The sequence below is a fragment of the Apodemus sylvaticus genome, chromosome 5 (assembly GCF_947179515.1).
Source record: "Apodemus sylvaticus chromosome 5, mApoSyl1.1, whole genome shotgun sequence".
In the NCBI taxonomy this organism is placed as follows: Eukaryota; Metazoa; Chordata; class Mammalia; order Rodentia; family Muridae; genus Apodemus; species Apodemus sylvaticus.
In genome coordinates, this window is record NC_067476.1 from 16393258 (window position 1) to 16411908 (window position 18651).

The following is an 18651-nucleotide window of genomic DNA, read 5'->3' on the forward strand; positions in this document are numbered from 1 at the left end:
TTTTAGACCACTTCAAAGCACTGATGTATACTTTAAATAAAGGATATGAATCATATCTCTATATAACAATCTTTGCTGTCGTCTCACTCATGGTTGGATGAGAAATAAAATTATTTCATGAATAAATTATTCTGAGGCCCTTTCTCATTTGAATTGTCACTAAACCTAAATGCATTTTGTATATAGCATATTAACTAGGTAATAAGCAAAGCCATAGCGTGGCAGACTGGATTACAGATATTTGATAATTTTAGTGACAATGGGTCATATACTGCCTGATAGACAAAAGTCAATGTGACTTTCAAACTATTATTTATAATAATGAATTTTAAAAACATCACAAAATTAAACCTCTCTAAAATTATACATATAAAAGTCCAATTTCAATAATCTCGCAACTCCTAAGAATAATTTCAGTGCTTATTTTGCCTGAATTGTTCTATTGTTATCTTTCAGTTGTACCATCCAATGAGTCACTAACAGAGATTGAATAAGGAACTTCACCATAGTTTCAATACTAAGAGGAGTGGTCAGGTTTGGGTTTTATGGCCAGTAAAACTTTCCATAAATAAAAAGAAAACTATTTTAATTTATTTTTATACTCCACATTTCACATACCCCTGTATCCCCTTTGACTGTTTATTTTTACACTCCATATTTCACATACCCCTGTCTACCCATACCTCTGTCTCCACATGGATGTCCCCACTCCTTACCCCACCTGACCTCTAAACTACCTGAGGCCTCCAGTCTCCTGAGGGTTAGGTGATCATCCCACAATGAACAAAGACCCAGCAGTCCTCTACTGTATGTGTGCTGGGGACCTCATATCAGCTGGTGCATGCTGCCTGTTTGGTTTTTGAACAAATTCAGGGGTCCAGATTAATTGAGACTACTGATCCTCCTACAGGGTCTCCCTTCTCCAGTTTCTTTCAGCTTTCCCCAACCCAACTCAACAACAGGAGTCAGTTGCTTCTGTCCATTGGTTGGATGCAAACGTCTGCATCTGACTCTTTAAGCTGCTTGTTGTGGTCATGATAGATTTCTTTTTTTGAGTACTGCATAGCCTGAGTTATAGTGCCAGGTCCAAGATTTCACAACTGAGGAATCTTGAATGGCTGAGAAGCACCTAAAGACATATTCAAAGTCCTTGATCAGAGAAATACAAATCAAAATGACCCTAAGATTTCACCTTACATGAATCAGAATGGCTAAGATCAAAACCTCAAGTGACAACACATGTAGGAGAGAATATAGAGAAAGAGGAACACTCCTCCATTGCTGGTGGGATTTCAAATTGGTACAACCACTCTGAAAATCAATCTGGAGGTTCCTCAGAAAATTGGAAATAGATCCACCTGAAGACCCAGCTATACCACACTTGGGAATATACCCAAAAGATGCCCCACCATGCCATAGAAACATGTGTTCCACTATATTTTTAGAGGCCTTATTTGTGAAAGCCAGAAGATGGAAACAACCTACATGTCCCACGACAGAAGAATGGAAACAGAAAATGTAGTTCATTTATACAAAGAGATACTACTCAGTTAAGAATGAGGACATCCTGAGTTTTGCAGGCAAGTGGATGGAATTATAAAATATCCTGAGCGAGGTAACTCAAACCCAAAAAGACATGCATGGTATGTACTCACTAATAAGTGGATATTAGCCAAAAAAGTGCAGAATACCCAAGATACAGTCCACAGAATTCAAAGATGGTCAACAAGCTGAAGTGCCCAAGTGAGGATGCCTCAGTCCCATACAGGAGGGAGAATAAAGTAAATCACAAATGGGGATTGAGGGAGGGAAGGAGGGAGGGACCTGGGAGGGAGGGAGGAAGGAACCTGGGTTGGAAAGTGGACAGGGATGGGCTCAGGGAGTTAGGGGGAGAAAACACCAGATTGATTTCCAAAATGGTTATACAAGTTTGAAAATCCACTAGCAATGGAAGAGTTTTCCCCTTTTTCACTAGCATTTGCTGGATATATACTGTCTATCAAATGAAGGATTAATGAAGTTCTTTTCCTGATATGTAGGCTGCCACTTTGTCCTATTGACAGTGTCCTTTGCCTTAAAAAGAGCTTTTCAGTGGTCCCATTTATTAACTGTATATCTTACAGTCTGAGCCATTAGTGTTCTGTTCAGGAAATTTTCTCCTGTGCCAACACATTTAGGTTTATTTCCCACTTTCTCTTATATTAAAATCAGGATATTAGGTTGCAGTCTTTGATCCACTTGGACTTGAGCTTTGGTGCAGCATGATACACATGGATCAATTTGCCTACATGAAGACTGTCAGACCATTATTAACTGGGTTTATCACTTCCAGAGGGCCCTGCTATACCACTTCTAGGCATATACCCAGAGGATTCTCCAGCATGTAATAAGGATACATGCTCCAATATATTCTTAGCAGCCCTATTTATAATAGCCAGAAGCTGGAAAGAACCCAGGTATCCCTCAACAGAGGAATGGATACAAAAAACTGATATATATATATATATATACACACACACACACACGCACACAATGGAGTACTATTCAGCCATTAGAACAATGAATTCATGAAATTATTAGACAAATGGATGGAGCTGGAGAACATCATACTAAGTGAGGTAACCCAGTCTCAATCATGGTTTGCACTCACTGATAACTGGATATCCTAGAAAATTGGAATACCCAAAAACATAATCCACACATCAAATGATGTCCAAGAAGAATGGAGGAGTGGCCCCTGGTTATGGAAAGACTCAGTGTAGCAGTATAGGGCAATACCAGAACAGGGAAGTGGGAAGGGGTAGATGGGGGAACAGGGGGAGGGAAGAAGCCTTATGGGACTTTCAGGGAGTGGGGAGCCAGAAAAGGGGAAATTATTTGAAATGTAAATAAAAATATATCGAATCAAAAAATCCATAGTGATCTAACATATACATGATTATTTAAATTCTCTTGCATCTGTTGTAACTTGTTTTGTGACATAGTATATGGTAAATTTTGAAAAACTGTGAGATACTGAAAAGATTGTATATTCTTTTGTGTTTGGGGAAAATGTTCTGTAGATAATTGTTAAGTCCATTTGATTTATAATGTCTATTAGTTTCATTATTTCTCTGTTTAGTTTCTGTCTTGATGACCTGTTGATTGGTGGGGTATTGAAGTCTATCAATGTGTTGGTTTTGATGAATAATTTAAGCTTTAATAAGTGTTTCTTTAACAATGTGGGTGCTCTTCCATTTTGGGCACAGATATTTAGAACTGAGATGCCATCTTAGTGTATTTATTCTTTGATGAATATGAACTGTCCTTCCCCATCTCTTATGATTACTTTTAGTTTGAAATCTATTTTATTAGAATGACTACTCCAGATTATTTCTTGGAAACATTCACTTGGAAAATCTTTTCTCAGCCCCTTATTCTAAAATAATGTCTATCTGTGTTGCTGAGGTATGTTTCTTACATGCAGCAGAATGATAAATCCTGTTTACAATTCCAGTCTGTTAGCCTCTGTGGTTTTATTGGTGAATTGAGTCCATTAATGGTGAGAGATATTAATGACTACCAAGTGTTAATTTCTGTTATTTTGATGTTGGGGTGTGTGTGTGTGTGTGTGTGTGTGTGTGTGTGTGTGTGTGTACTTCTGTTACTTTATTGTTTTATGGTGTGGAATTATTTACTTCCTGTGTTATCTCCTCGGGTTGATATTTCCCTTCTAGCATTTTCTGTAGGACTGAATTTATGGGTAGATATTGTTTAAATTTAATTTTTCTTAGAATGCCTTGTCTTTTCTGTCTATTGTGATTGAGATGCTTGCTGTATACAAAAGTCTAGGTTGGTATCTGTAGTTGCTCAGAAGCTGAAAACATCTGTCCAGGCCCTTTTAGCTTTTATAGTCTCTGTTGAGAAATCATTTGTAATTCTGCTAGGTCTAGATTTTGATGTCTCTTAGGTGTTTATCCCCTTGCAGGTTTTAATACTTTCTTTTTTCTGTAGGTCTAGTGTTTTGATTATTATATTGTGAAAGGTTTTTCTTTTCTGGTCCACTATAGTTGATGTTCTATAACCTGATTGTACATTTATAGGCTGAGGAAATTTTCTTCTATACCTTTGTTGAAAATGTTTTCTGCACCTTTGAGGTTGGAATATTCTCCTTCTATTCTTACCATTCTTGGGTTTGGTCTTTTAATAGTGTGTTAGATTTCCTGGATGTTTCCTCTCAGGAACTTTTTAGATTTAACATTTTCTTTGACCAACAAATCAATTTTTTCTATAGCATCTTCTACACCAGAGATTCTCTCTTCCATCTCTTGTACTCTGTTGTTAATGCTTGTATGTGCAATTTCTGTTTTCTTACTTAGCATTTCCATCTCACAGATGCTTTAAAGTTCTATTTTCTATATTGTTTCTGTTTCCATTTTGGGGTTTCGAACAGTTTCTTTCATTTATTCCTGTTTGATTGTATTTCCTTATATCTCTTTAAGGGATTTATTCATTTGCTATTTAAATATCTCTATCAGCTTTATAAGATTAGATTTAGAGGGCATACAATCAGTGGAGCTCCTGGGACAGGAGTCTTCTCCCGCCATTTGTACCAGAGAGCCAGGCAGCTCCACAGCCTTCAGTGTACAGCCCACCAGGACAGAGGAATCTCCCAGCAGTATTTTTAATTCTGAGTGCAGAAGTGAGATCTCCACCTTCTCTTCAGAGAGGAACAGCTAGGAACACAGTGGGGCAAACGATCAGTGGAGCTTCTGGGACAGGAGTCTTCTGGTAGCCATTTGCACCAGGGATCCAGGTGGCTCCATGGCCTTCTGTGCACAGATCCTGCCAGAAGAAAGTTGGTCTCACAGGAGTACAGACACAGGAGGGACAGATCCAGAAAGAGACAGGAAGACCAACTAACCCAAGATATAACCAGATGGCAAAAGGCAAGTGCTAGAACCTTACCAACAGAAACCAAGGCTACTTGGCAAAATCAGAACCAAGTTCTCCCACCACAGCAAGTCCTAGATACCCCAACACACCAGAAAAGCAAAAGTTGGATTTAAAATAATATCTCATGATGCTGATAGAGGACTTCAGGAAGGACATAAGTAACTCCCTTAAAGAAATACAGGAGAACATGTGTCGACAGGTAAAAGCCCTTGAGTTAAAGAAATACAGGAGAACATGGGTCAAAAGGTAGAAGCCCTTAAAGAGGAAACACAAAAATCTCTCAAAAAATTACTGGAAAATACAAACAAATGAAGGAACTAAACAAAGCCATCCAGTATCTAAAGGTAGAAGTAGTAACAATGAAGAAATCACAAAGGGAGACAATTCTGGAGATAGCAAACCTTGGAAAGAAATCAGGAGTCATGGATACAAGCATCAACAACAGAATATAAGAGATAGAAGAAAGAATCTCAGATGCTGAAGATACCATAGAAAACATCGACTCTACAGTCAAAGGAAATGCAAAATGCAAAAGGCTTGTAACACAAAACATCCAGAAAATCCAGGACACAATGAGAAGACCAAACCTAAGGATTATAGGTATAGAAGAAAGTGAAGATTTAGAGATTAAAGGGCCAGTAAATATTTTCAACAAAATTATGGAAGAAAACTTCCCAAACCTAAAGAAAGAGATACCCATGAACATACAAGAAGCCTAAAGAACTCCAAACATACTGGACCAGAACAGAAAGTCCTCCCAGCACCTAGTAATCAAAACACCAAATGCACTAAACAAAAAAGAATATTAAAAGCAATAATGGAAAAAGGGCAAGTAACTTATAAAGGCAGACCAATCAGAATTACACCAGACTTCTTAGCAGAGATTCTAAAAGCCAGAAGATCCTGTGGAGATGTCATACAAACCCTAAGAGAATACAAATGCCAGCACAGACTACTATACCCAGAAAAAAAATCTCAATCACCATAGATGGAGAAACCAAGATATTCCTTTCCCAATCTGTTGGTTGACATTTTGTCCTTTTGACAGTTTCCTTTGCCTTACAGATACTTTGTAGTTTTATGAGGTCCCATTTGTCAATTCTTGATCTTAGAGCATAAGCTATTGGTGTTCTATTCAGGAACTTTTCCCCTGTGCCCATGTCCTCCAGGGTCTTCCCCAGTTTCTTTTTGATTAATTTCAGTGTGTCAGGTTTTATGTGGAGGTCCTTGATCCATTTGGAGTTGAGCTTAGTACAAGGAGATAAGAATGGATCGATTTGCATTCTTCTGCATGCTGACTTTCAATTGAACCAGCACCATTTGTTGAAAAGATTATCTTTTTTCCACTGGATGCTTTCAGCTCCTTTAGGAATGGATAAAAAAAAATGTGGTATATTTACACAATGGAGTACTATTCAGCCATTAGAAACAATGAATTCATGAAATTCTTAGACAAATGAATGGAGCTGGATAACATCATACTAAGTGAGGTAACCCAGTCTCAAAAGATCAATCATGGTATGCACTCACTGATAAGTGGATATTAGCCTAGAAACTTTGAATACCCAAGACATAATCCACAAATTAAATGATGTCCAAAAAGAATGGAGTGGCCCCTGGTTCTGGAAAGACTCTGTGCAAGAGTATAGGGGAATTCCAGAACAGCGAAGCTGGAAGGGGTAGATGGAGGAACAGGGGGAGGGAAGAGAGCTTATGGGACTTGCGGGGAGTGGGGACCCAGAAAAGGGGAAATCATTTGAAATGTAAATAAAAAGTATATCAATAAATAAAAAAATAAAAAATAAAAAATAAAAAAAAAGAATCTTCTGTTTGTCCTCATCATCGTGCCTTGAAGTTTCTCACCTTCAACAGTTGCTTTCATGTTAAAGGCATAAATCTCCAGTGAATTCTTAGAGGAGAACTTCTCTCTCTGTTTCTTATCCTCATCTTTGTATTTCTCAGTGTACTTTGTGTACTCAATATCCTCCTTACTTAAGTGCCCTTAATCATTGGTAATGATGATCTTGTCCTCTTTCCTCTGTTCTAATCTACAGCAAAAATTTGTGGATGCCATTGGCGTTAATGTTGAAAGTAACCTCAATCTGAGGAACGATACCAGATGCTGGAGGTATGCCTGTGAGCTCAAACTTTCCAAGAAGGTTGTACTTGGTCATAGTCCTTTCACCTTCATACACCTGAATGTTTACACCTGACTGATTGTCATAGTAGGTGGTAAAGTCTGTGTCTGCTTGGCAGGAATGGTGGTACTGGGCTTGAGGAGGACAGTCATGACTCCACCGGCAGTTTCAATGCCAAGGGAAAGAGAAGTGACATCCAAGAGCAGGAAATCTGAACATTCTCAGACTTGTCTCCAAAGAGAGTGGCTGCCTGGACAGCTGCACACTAGGCAACAGCTTCATCAGGGTTAATGCTCTTATTCAGTTCTTTCCACTGAAAAAGTCTCACAAAAGTTTCTGATTCTTGGGAATTCTGGTAGAACCACCCACTAAGACAATATCATGGGTCTGTGACTTGTCTAGTTTGGCATCTCAAAGGGCCTTCTCTACAGTGTCCAGTGTGCCATGGAACAGGTCAGCATTCAATTCTTCAAATCAAGCCCAGGTAATGGAGGTATAGAAGTCAATTCCCTCATAGAATCAATCTCAATACTATCCTCAGTGTTGGAGGAAAGTGTGTGCTTGGCCAGTTCACAGGCAGTGTGGGGAAACCTGACAGCTCTCTTGTTCTCACAGATGCCCTTCTTGTTCTGTTGTTTAAACTCAGCAATGAAATGGTTGACCATTCAACTGTCAAAGTCTTCTCCACCCAAGTGGTTGTCTCCAGCTGTTGATTTGACTTCAAAAATTCTATCCTCGATAGTAAAGATTGACATATCAAAAGTGCTACCTCCCAAGTAAAATATCAGCACATCCCTTTCAGCTCCAACCTTCTTATCTAAGCCATAAGCAATAGCAGGAACAGTTGGTTCATTGATAATTTGAAGTACATTGAGGCCAGCAATAGTTGCAGAATCTTTTGTTGCCTGGTGCTGAGAGTCATTGAAGTAAGCTGGCACTGTGGATACAGCATTGGTAACAGTCTTTCCAAGGTAAGCTTCCTCAATTTTCTTCATCTTTGTCAGAACCACTGAGGACACTTTCTCTGGGTAGAAACTTTTTTCTCCCCTTTATTAGACTTGGATCTTGGGCCTGCCTGCATCATTCACCACCATGAAGGGCCAGTGTTTCATATCAGACTGAACAACAGCGCCATCAAACCTGCATTTGATCAGATGCTTGGCATCAAAAACTGTGTTGGTAGGTTTCATTGCAACCTAATTATTGGACGCATCCCAATTTAATAGTTCTGTGTCCATGAAAGCAACATAGCTTGGCATGGTGTGGCTACTCTGCTCATTTGCAATTATTTCCACATTTCCATGCTGGAAGACACTCATACAGGAGCAGGTGGTGCCAAAAAGATGCCAACTGCAGGTGCCTTAGACATGGTTGCTTGCATGTAGGCCTGGCTGTGCTGACAATGAGACCACACAAATGCCATAGAGCTGCCTCTGCCTCTGCCTCTATAAGACCTAAGATCATTCTCTTGTGCTTCAGCTGTGTTGAAATATGCAGGACTTGCTATAGTAAGAAGGGCTCTGGTCATGTCATATTACCCTGGCGTTGCTGGTTTTGTTTTTACACTGGCCTTTATCCATCTGGGTTTTGCAGTTATTATAGATATTAGTTATTATAGATTTAGATGCTTATTTCTGAGTTTATCTCTATTGGATGGCTATTTGTGGACAAAACATCCCCCCCCTTGGTTTTTGTTTCTTTTGACTACTGGCCTGAGTGGTCTGGATTTCCGGTGACTAGCTAGTCTTCAGGTCCAGTAGGTTACCTCCCCTGGGCTTATTGTGCCTCTGAGGCCTCTGGAGATCTGGGTGCTAGCCTTGCCTCTGGGATCCCTAGTACTAGCATGGCCTAGAGTCCCTCATGCCAATAGGCCTCTAGGGAAGCAGGCTAGAAGGGCTGGAAATGGAGTCCAGTGTGTTGTGTTTTAGGAGAATATGGTGAACAAGGACTTGAGGCAGGATCTTAAATATTTCTTTCTCATACTGGCAGTAATTAAGTAAAGCAGACAAAATTGTAGGGCAGAAGATGGAGCATAGGGTAAGAGGTACAATTCCCTCTCTCTGAGGGTGCTTTCTCAAGATGTTAGTAGGCACTGGTTTGGAACGGGAGGGGCTTACCTGGTGTGTCTAGTACCAACAGACCTTCAGGAAAGCAGGAGAGTGTGGTGCATGAAATGAAGGACAAGACATGAAGTACAGCTTAGTGCTGTTGTCCTGTTTTCTAATGAGAAACAGAAAGGGAGTTGGTCTGGGTGGGAGGGGAGGTGGAGAGTAACTGGGAGTAAGAGGAGTGTAATCAGCATAAGTTGTGTGAGAAAAATGATTTCAATAAAAGGAAAAGAAAAATAAGGATAAATTGACTTCTTTCTCTACTTATATACTTTTTATTTCTTTCTCTTATATTACTGTTCTTGTTATCTTAACAGGAACTCCAAGTTTGTCTCCATTTCATGTAATACTGGCTACAGATTTGCCATACATAGCTTTTAGTATGTTGAAGCAATCTCTTATCACCCCTACCCTTTCCATGAGATTTCGTTGAACACTTTTCTGAGTTTAATGAGATTATCATGTAATTTCAGCATTTGAGTCTATTTATGTGGTAGATGGCATTTATTGATTTACACACAATGATGAATGAATGAAATTAACTTGGTTGTAACAATGAATTTTCACTCATTTATTTGAAATACTTTTTGATAATTTTATACATGAGTACTGGATTTAACATCGTTTCCTCCTCTCTCTCTTTTCCTCCTCTAACTAGTCTTATTTCTTCCACTACCTTTCAAATCCATTACCTTTCTCTTACTCAATTGTTATAGTTAAATATATTCATTTTCGCATACACAAAGACACACACACATACACACACATATATCCCCAATTCAATTCATTTTGTGTCACTTATATACAATACATACTATTACATATATGTTAAGGTTTATTCTTGAGTTTTCCTGTCATGTCTAGAAGATATTATCTCCTGGTCCCCTGGTCCTTACAATCTTTTCACCTCCTCGTCTGTGACTCTCCCTGAAGGTAAAGTGTAGGAATTCTATTGCAGATGTATTGGTTGGGGCTGAGTAACCAAAAGTCATATGTTCTTTGCATGTATACATTATGGCTTTCTGATATTAGTGACCTATACTAAGCTCTATAGAACAACTAGTGGATAAAAATGGAAGAATTGATTCACTATAAGCATTTGATATATTACACTACAATGAGAGGAAAGATTCTAAAAGTGATATTGAAGAGAGTATTTGAAAACACATCACTAAAACAATGGCAGTTCTTTATACCACACTGATTTGATACCAGTTAACTTACTTTTCTCTAGGTTACAGGGTTCACAAGTAAAAGAAGATGTTTGGGTTTAGTGATTTTAAAGAATATTCTCAGTTCTAGTGGGATGACATTGATTCACCATGAGTCAAAAGAGTCCAGAACTATTCATTCATTAACTCACTAATTCCTAATACAACCAAATGAGTGCTGATAACAAAAATTATTCCATAGGAATATGATTCACAGACATTATGAAGAGATGAGTTCACCTATCTGTGGTGTTTTCAGACTAACCCCTGCTTCTCAGCAGATTTGCTGGCATGCTTTGCCCAAACTCCAGGCTGAAAGCTGCCTGAGATGCAGTTTCTTTAAAAGCCTCCATAGTGCTCCTTTAACTTCCTGGTTCCTGAGGCTGTAGATTAGTGGATTTAACATGGGAGAAATGAGTGTGTAGAAGATGGCAACCTGACGATCTTGTTCTAGGTTGTAGCTGGATGATGGCTTGAGGTACATGTGAACCAAAGAACCAAAGAGGAACATCACAACCAGAACATGAGAGCTACAAGTGGACAGAGCTTTCTGCAAGGCCGCAACTGAGTGCATGTGGGCTATCGCAATACCTATACGAACATAGGAGCCAAAAATAAAGAAGAAGGGGCTGACCACCACTGCTACACCCTCAGTGAAGATTAACATTTCATTGACCACTGGTCGAATACAGGAGAGCTTCAGCAGAGGAGTGATGTCACAGAAGAAGTGGGTGACTTTGTTGCCACAGAACCTTAAACGAGTGACCAACACAGTATACAGGAGACTGTTAAGGCTGACCACCACCAATGAGGTCAATGTTATTCGCAGACAGAGGCTATGGCTGACAATGGCAGAGTATCTTAAAGGGTCACAAATTGCAACATAGCGATCATATGCCATTGCACCAAGCAAGTGAACTTCCATGCTGCCCACAGTCATAAAGGAAAAGAGTTGTGTCATGCAGCAGTTATAGGAAATTGTTCTATTTAAAGAGAGTGTATGTACCAGCATCTGGGGAACAATGATTGTTGTTAAAGATATGTCAATCAAGGAAAGCTGGCTGAGAAGGAAGTACATGGGGGTCTGAAGTTTGAGGTCTGTGCAAGCAACAAGTACTAGTAGGGTATTGCCCAAAACTGCCATCAGGTACATGATAAGGACAACTCCAAAAATAACTGGCTGCATCTCTGGCCTACTGGACAATCCCAACAACACAAATTCAGTCACTTCTGTCGTGTTTTTAGTAGCCATAAGTAATAGCACATCACCTGTAAAGAAGGAAGAAGATCAGAGCTGGAAAAGGAAGAGAATAATGTCAAAGCCCAGACATATACCAGATTGGGTAACTGGGTAACTTGTGAAACTTGTGCTTTTTAATGAAAAATCTTTATAAACTTTCAAAAAGACAAAATGTGAAGCAACTATCTGGAGTGAAGATCTTGTTCTAACTTTGAGCATCAAGAAACTCAGTTTTGTTCTTCATGTAACCGTGTTATATTAAATCAACTAAACTTACTCAGAATTTGAGTAGATGTAAGATAAGCTCTGACTTTATTAGTGGCTATTTTCCCCACAGAATTTGATTCTCACATCTTTTTGAATCAAACTTTTAGTATAAATGGGTAAAGAGGTATACCAACCTTTTTATGCTGATGTACAAATAAAGACAATTTCATAATGTAATAGGTTTATAACTATTTAGTCTTATCTTCTCAGTGTTCTGTACTTTTATGTCTCTGAACAATATGCTGCCATCTTATACATACACACTTGGCATTTGTGTATTGCCACACCAACTCCAGTAGAATCTGTGTGACAAGTTCCACAGACCGAGGCATTAGACTTCAAAAGAAGGAGGTCTCCTGGAACTGGTTGTGGAACTCTCGGCTGGAGAAAGCAATTGAGCTGTAGTTCTCATGGCAAGTTTTCTGTTGTGCTTTCTTTCATTCCTTTTCTTACTGACAGGTTCTTGGTAGCCTAGACCATGATCTTAAGCAAGAATAATGTGTACAAAACCACCCCTAGAGACAGGTCACTAACATGACCTTATCTCCAGGGAAACCAATGCTTTATTTTCAAATTGTTTACAAAATCATTATGATAGATAAAATCTTTCCCAACAATAAAATTTCACATGGCTACACATGTGTCATCAGAGGTGGGTTTTGGTATATGGTAATGAAAGCCTTAATTAGAAAGAATTAAAATAGTTTAAATTTATTCTTTGAAGATTTATAAAAAAAAAAATCAGGTATTAGATGTTAAGCAATAATTAACCACGGGGGCTGGAAAGTTAGCTCAGTGGTTAAGAGCACTGACCATAAAGATTTATTAACCTATTCTTGGGAATATGCCACTAGCCTTGGATGATGGTCCTATAGAATATATTCTTTTAAAATTATTACAATTTTGATGATGACATTACCTGTTCTGTGGTTCACTGAACACATAGTTTCAGAGTCGTAAGGCTTAGATGATTTTTGCATTTTACTGTGCCAAGTGATTCTTGTTGGTATTCACAATTGTTTCACTGTATATGGTTTCTAAGAGTTGTGTCATATTTGGTTTAATGTATAAAATCCCCTGCTTGAGAGCTGCAAACTACACTCAGATTCAAACTGCCTCTGTGTTTGTTTTTGTTTGTCACCGCCAAATACTTATCCATCTGGACTTCGAGAATCCTCATTCCAGGGACCCCCATACCTGGCTGGGGCAGGAGGAGCCAAGGACTTCAATCTTCCACTTTTCTCAATTTTTAATAATAATTTTGGCTCTCTGTTTTTTATCTGTTTCAATAATAAAACTTGAAATAATATAACAATTGTAGCAGGCATTCTCAGACTTTGAATGTCAGTAATATTTTTATGTTACAAGAATTAGTAGCTGATAGTTAAAACTATAACTTTCTATTTCTTTTCTAAAATCAGTTTTAATCCATTTCTTCTAGTCAGTGTTCCATTTCTTTGCAAAGTTTCTTCCTGGTATTATTTTAGAATTTTTATCCTATGCATCTCTGAATTCTATAACATTGTTTCATGTAGTAGTAATCCTGTGATGAGTCAATGTGACAATGTTTTAATCTAAAGATAAAATTTAAATTTAATCTTCCTATTCTGAAAATGTTTCTCATTAAAAAGTTTCTTAATTTTCTCCTTATAATGTGTTTGAAAACCCTTGACAGTTGGGTCTTATGCCTCTTTGACTTATACTTCTGTTTCAATTTTTTCAGCTATACCTTGGATTATATTCCTAAAATTGACACATATTTTGTTCCTGGAATCCTATTCTTTTTCTGGTGAGCTCATTGTTCTATTTCTTTCTTTATTGTTCCACACTATTTTAATATGGTAACAGTACTGGAAGTACACATTTTTAAGTTTTATTTTTTACGTTTTTTTTTTTTTTTATTATTGAGCACCTTTCTGGTTTCATTGTGGGCTCAGCTATACATCCAAAAGATTCTAAATCCTACCACAGAGGTTCATGCACTTCCATTCTTCTTGCTGCTCTATTAACAATAGCAAATAGATGGAACAGTCTAAATACCCATAAAAATTAAGGGTTAGTAAAAATGTCATATACATTCATACTTAAATTTTATTTAGCTATAACAAAATATGAAATTGAGAATATATGTCTTGTATTAACCTATATAGCTTGAATGATTAGTGTCTTCTTGTGTCAGTTAGTTTTTAAAATATTGGGCATTTTTATACTGCTGGTTTGTCATTTTTGTGCCTGTATTTTGCTTGATCTAGATGGCTATTGCCCATTTATCATGATATCTTTGGGTATGTATGAATATATATATATATATATATACATATATATATATATATATATATATATATATATATATATATATATATATATATATATGCTACTCTGTCCCAAGAATGAAAAAGTTTGCTACATGAACATATGGAACTGTCTATATTCTGCTTGTCCCACCTAAAATTGAGGGCTTTCTCTGAGATATAACACCCAAATTAATAACCATAACTTTCTCACTTTAGAGAAAACTTTTCAAGTTTCCATTGGGATGATATAATAAGTTATCAAGATCTGAACTTTCAAGTAGAGAGAAGAAAAATGCACATATAGTGTCTGGAGGGTTTGTACTGTAGTCAGCATGCATATCCACAGCTTTTCCACATTCTCCCTTTTTACTCACCTTCATCCTTGCCTGGCTAGGACCAGCATAGAGTCCTTTTCTGGAAGGTAACTTTTTCCACTGCAATCCTTTGATTGTATGCTAAGCATGTGGTTATCTTATTGATACTTTTATCTCTTAAAAATCCACTAAATGTCACATTTGAGAATGATTTTTCTTTTCTTTTTTTTTTTTACTTAGTGTTGTATATTTTGCCCTCTGTTTCATTGAGATCCCTAAACAGAGGAACAAAAAACAGATTAAAAGATAGCACCAAAGCCATCTCAACTATACCTGACATACTTAGGTGACTGTCTCTACCACAAGAAATGAGCCACAAAAAGATTATATGTACAAGTACATTAGGCAGGGATCTTTGCATTGAATAACCTAAAAAATAAAATTTTCCTTTTAAACTCTTAGATATCAGGAAATGCTTACATTGTATCTCATCACAAATATGCTCATCTCACTTGTCTGAAGCTTTTGTTAGCATCTCACATTTTTCCTAAGTTCATTCCCATTTGCTTGTTTGGATTTCTGTTTTCCTATATTTTCTGATTCATACATTCAGACTATATTTAATTAATGAAATTATCAATGCAGTTGAAGTTGGAATGTTCAAGAAAACTTGCATTTTATGTTTACTCCTCTCTTCTCATTTCTTCCTTTATCTTTCCATGTCAGTGAATGGAGTTCTAACAATGTTATTAAGATACAATAACTCTTTCAAAATATAGCCAGACAAATTTCAACATGGAGATGTAGATGACAATGAAAGAAAGTGCAAAAAGGAAAAGATATGAATTTACTTCCTCCTTGAGGACAGGGTAAATGATCAGTCTCCAAAAAGGAGGCTGCCAAACTGTTGCTTGTCCCTCATTAAGATAAAAATGTAATAACAAAGTATTCATTTTATTTTAAACAGGGCAAAACTATTTTCTAAAGTAGGATCATGTTATACTGCTCACTCATGTCAGTAAGAATAAGAAGCAGTAATGCTGTTCTTGTGAGTCAGTTTCATGGTACTGTCTCTACAGCCTCAGATCCCCAATTCAGCAGGATCCACTCAGGAAACCTAGAGAGAAGGAGGATGACAGATTGAAATGGACAGATGGATGGCAGGAAGGATGGATTGATGAACAGAAGGACAGATGGACAGATGGACAGATAAATAGGCAGACAGAACCATATACACAGCACTGGAACATTTCAAGTCAATAACTAAACAAACATGAAAGGGAAAAATAAAATCCCTGGAAACACACTTAAGAATATCTGACATCAGCATCAATCCCTTACACTATTAATGATACTCTGTTGGGCTTGCAGATAGGAGCCTAGCATAATTGTCCCTGAGAAGGTCTACCCAGGAGGTGACAGAAATAGATGCATATTCCCATAGCCAAACTGGTCAAAAGGCAGGACTTCTTATGGAAGAGTTGGTGTAAGGATTTAAGGCCCTGAAGGGGATAAAAACTCCATAGGAAGACCAATGGAGTCAACTAACCTTGTCCCTTGACAGCTCCAGAGACTGAGAGACCAACCAAAAAGCATACATGAGCAGGACTGAGGCCCCTGGCACAGAAGGCTGCCTGTTTGGCCGCAGTGGGAGAGGATGCACCTAACCCAGCAGAGAGGATACCCAAGGGGGCAACACTGTCAGAGGTGAAGGGGATGGGGAGGGGGTAGGAACTCTGTGAGGGGTTACTGCTAAGAGGTTGAGCAGCATTTGATATGTAAATAAATAAATAGATTTTTTTTAAAAAAGCATATCTACATAAACAACTTTTGCCACCACATGCAATAAAACAGAAAAAAAAAACAAAACAAAAATCTAATCTCTCAATAAATATGCAGTGTCCAGTGCTTTGAGAATAACTAGAGCCATAGAAGAAGAACAGTGAGGTCTCCATCTAACTCAATTGTCTTATGCTCTCCTTTATGAAAGCATTATGAGACATAATATATCTCTGCTCTTCTGTCGGTATCTAAACATTATGCGGGGGATCTCTTTGGGAACTTGCTGGTCAGAATTCTCTTTTGCTGATGATTCCCAATGGCTGATTCTGTGACATATAACTAACATCGTCTTTTGTAATTGTCTCAAAAATATAGCCTCCAAATGCTCACAAACTAAACTACAACTTCTGTCACATAGTTCTTGTTATGTTCATAAGAAGAGAAAAAGGTTTTAGAGAATATGGCATATGGGGGTGTGGGGAAAGGGGGTGTCTAGGCAGGCCCATGCCCAGGGATCCCTTCCACCAAGGGACCTAACACACACAGACATAGTATAGAATAATATTTATTCAGGGAAGAAGATGGGAGTTAATGGGGTAATGGAGGCAGAGAAAGGCAGAGAGAGGGAAAGAGTAGAAAAGTGGAAGCCAGCCATAACCATGTGAATGGGGGGAAGAGAGACCAAGAAGGGAAAGAGGAGTAAGAGAGATGAAGAGAGGCAAGAAGAATAGAGAGAGAGGAGAGGCCTAGAACCCTCTCTTATAGGCCAGGCCTACCTGGCTGTTTCCAGGTAATGGTAGAGAGGGGTATAGCTGGCTGTTGTAAGATAATTGTGGGGTGGAGCTTAAGCAGAACCCTAACATTTCCCAGTTTTGGTTTAATTAAAAAGAAAAAATTAAAAGGAGGTGACTGAGAATCAGGAAGAGGGTCATCGTTGTGATATCTGGCTGCTTCATACTGACATTGTGGGTGACATGTCTCTAGGGAACCTAGAGAAATGGGTTTGAGGGGATGTTTGTCCAATCTCAGGAGAATTGGCTGCTTCCTTGCTGTCCATGTTCTGGGGAGCCATTTGAGGATAGGGAAGAAGAACAGGTCCAATAGAAGCTGTCTGTGTCTAGAGAAGATGAAAGGAGATTGAAGCATCTGAACGTTGCTTCTCTGGAGCTGTGCTGGATATAGCAAGGGTTTGGGCTTGAAAAGATGTTGAAACACATTAGTATAGGTAGGGAATAAGATTAAGTACATTTGAGAGTAAAGAAATATTTTCTTACGATGTACAATTGAAAACGAGAGGAATCCCACCTTTTGGTATAGGTAGTAAGTGGGAACTTTGGGCAGATGTACTTATCTTGTTAGAGTCTATTTGGTCCATGAGAAGTAGATCTGGGTAGGTTTTTTGTAGCTAACAAGTTTACTAATGAGATAACAATATGAGCTAACCATATGAACATCCTTTAAGATGAGCCTTTTGTGGATCAGAAGGAACAAGATTAAAAAGTTGGATCGTATAGAGGAATATTTATTATTAGAGTTAGGAACTCAGATAATGTTAGGACAGTGACATAGTAAGAAGAGGAAATATGAAGCAGTTACTGGAAACAGAGTTTAGGTAAAGAGATAACTGTCTAACTGTCAATGTAGTCAGAAGTCTGAGGAATAAACAATAATTTAGCAGTTATATCATTATGAAATGACAGATTCCAGTAGCCAGCAGTCCTCTGTGGCCCCTGGTCTCCACGGTGACTTGGACTGTCAGTCTGACTTTCAAGTGCAGGAGACACAGGGCTTTTTCTCTGTGGAACAGATACTCATGACATGAGAAATTGCTTATCTTTGTTTAGTTAAGTCACTTGACTCAAGGTATTGGTCTTGTCCACTGCAGTTTTTTAGGCAGCATCCTGTAGCAGTGTCCACATCTTTCTTCTGAGACATCGTGGGTGAAACTGTTAGGCCTTTGGAAATTCTGTCTGTCATAAATTTAATAACGATCTTCTGACAAGATTGAGCATGAGATAGAATATCAATAGTAAGAGAGGATAGGAATGAGAATCTTTAAGTAGCTTTGACAGCTTGTGTAGGTAGACAAAAGTATATTGCTTTATTAGTAAAGAGGCTAGGATAAGAATAAGAAAGCTGGCAGCAATGGATTAAATCATAGTGACAGAAAATGAGTTTGTCCAGGCAGATTTATGCCTATCTTAGGTGGGAGTGGCCCTGGGAAGGTGCCCGCCCTTGGCTAACTACCCAGCCATGTTATTATTTCTGGTGCCTTGAGCTTGTGGACTCCATCTGGAGTCCTGGCTGGAATGGCTATGACAAGTGTGACCTCCTCCAACCCATTGTTCTCAAAGAATATCAG

General features: G+C 38.2%; 1 protein-coding gene and 1 pseudogene across 1 annotated transcript; both read right to left on the bottom strand.

The window, feature by feature from the left end:
• Positions 1 to 6758: 6758 nt before the first annotated feature.
• LOC127684147 (heat shock cognate 71 kDa protein-like) lies at positions 6759 to 8442 on the bottom strand (annotated as a pseudogene).
• A 2224-nt stretch (positions 8443 to 10666) lies between these two features.
• Positions 10667 to 11644, bottom strand: LOC127684148 (olfactory receptor 1L1-like). The gene has a single exon (XM_052181112.1). It carries the CDS (start codon positions 11642 to 11644, stop codon positions 10667 to 10669), a length of 978 nt encoding a protein of 325 aa, XP_052037072.1.
• Between the last annotated feature and the right edge of the window lie 7007 nt (positions 11645 to 18651).

Coding starts and splice junctions, on each gene's coding strand:
- LOC127684148 (XM_052181112.1), bottom strand. CDS start 11,644: ATGGCTACTAAAAACACGACAGAAGTGACTGAATTTGTGTTGTTGGGA.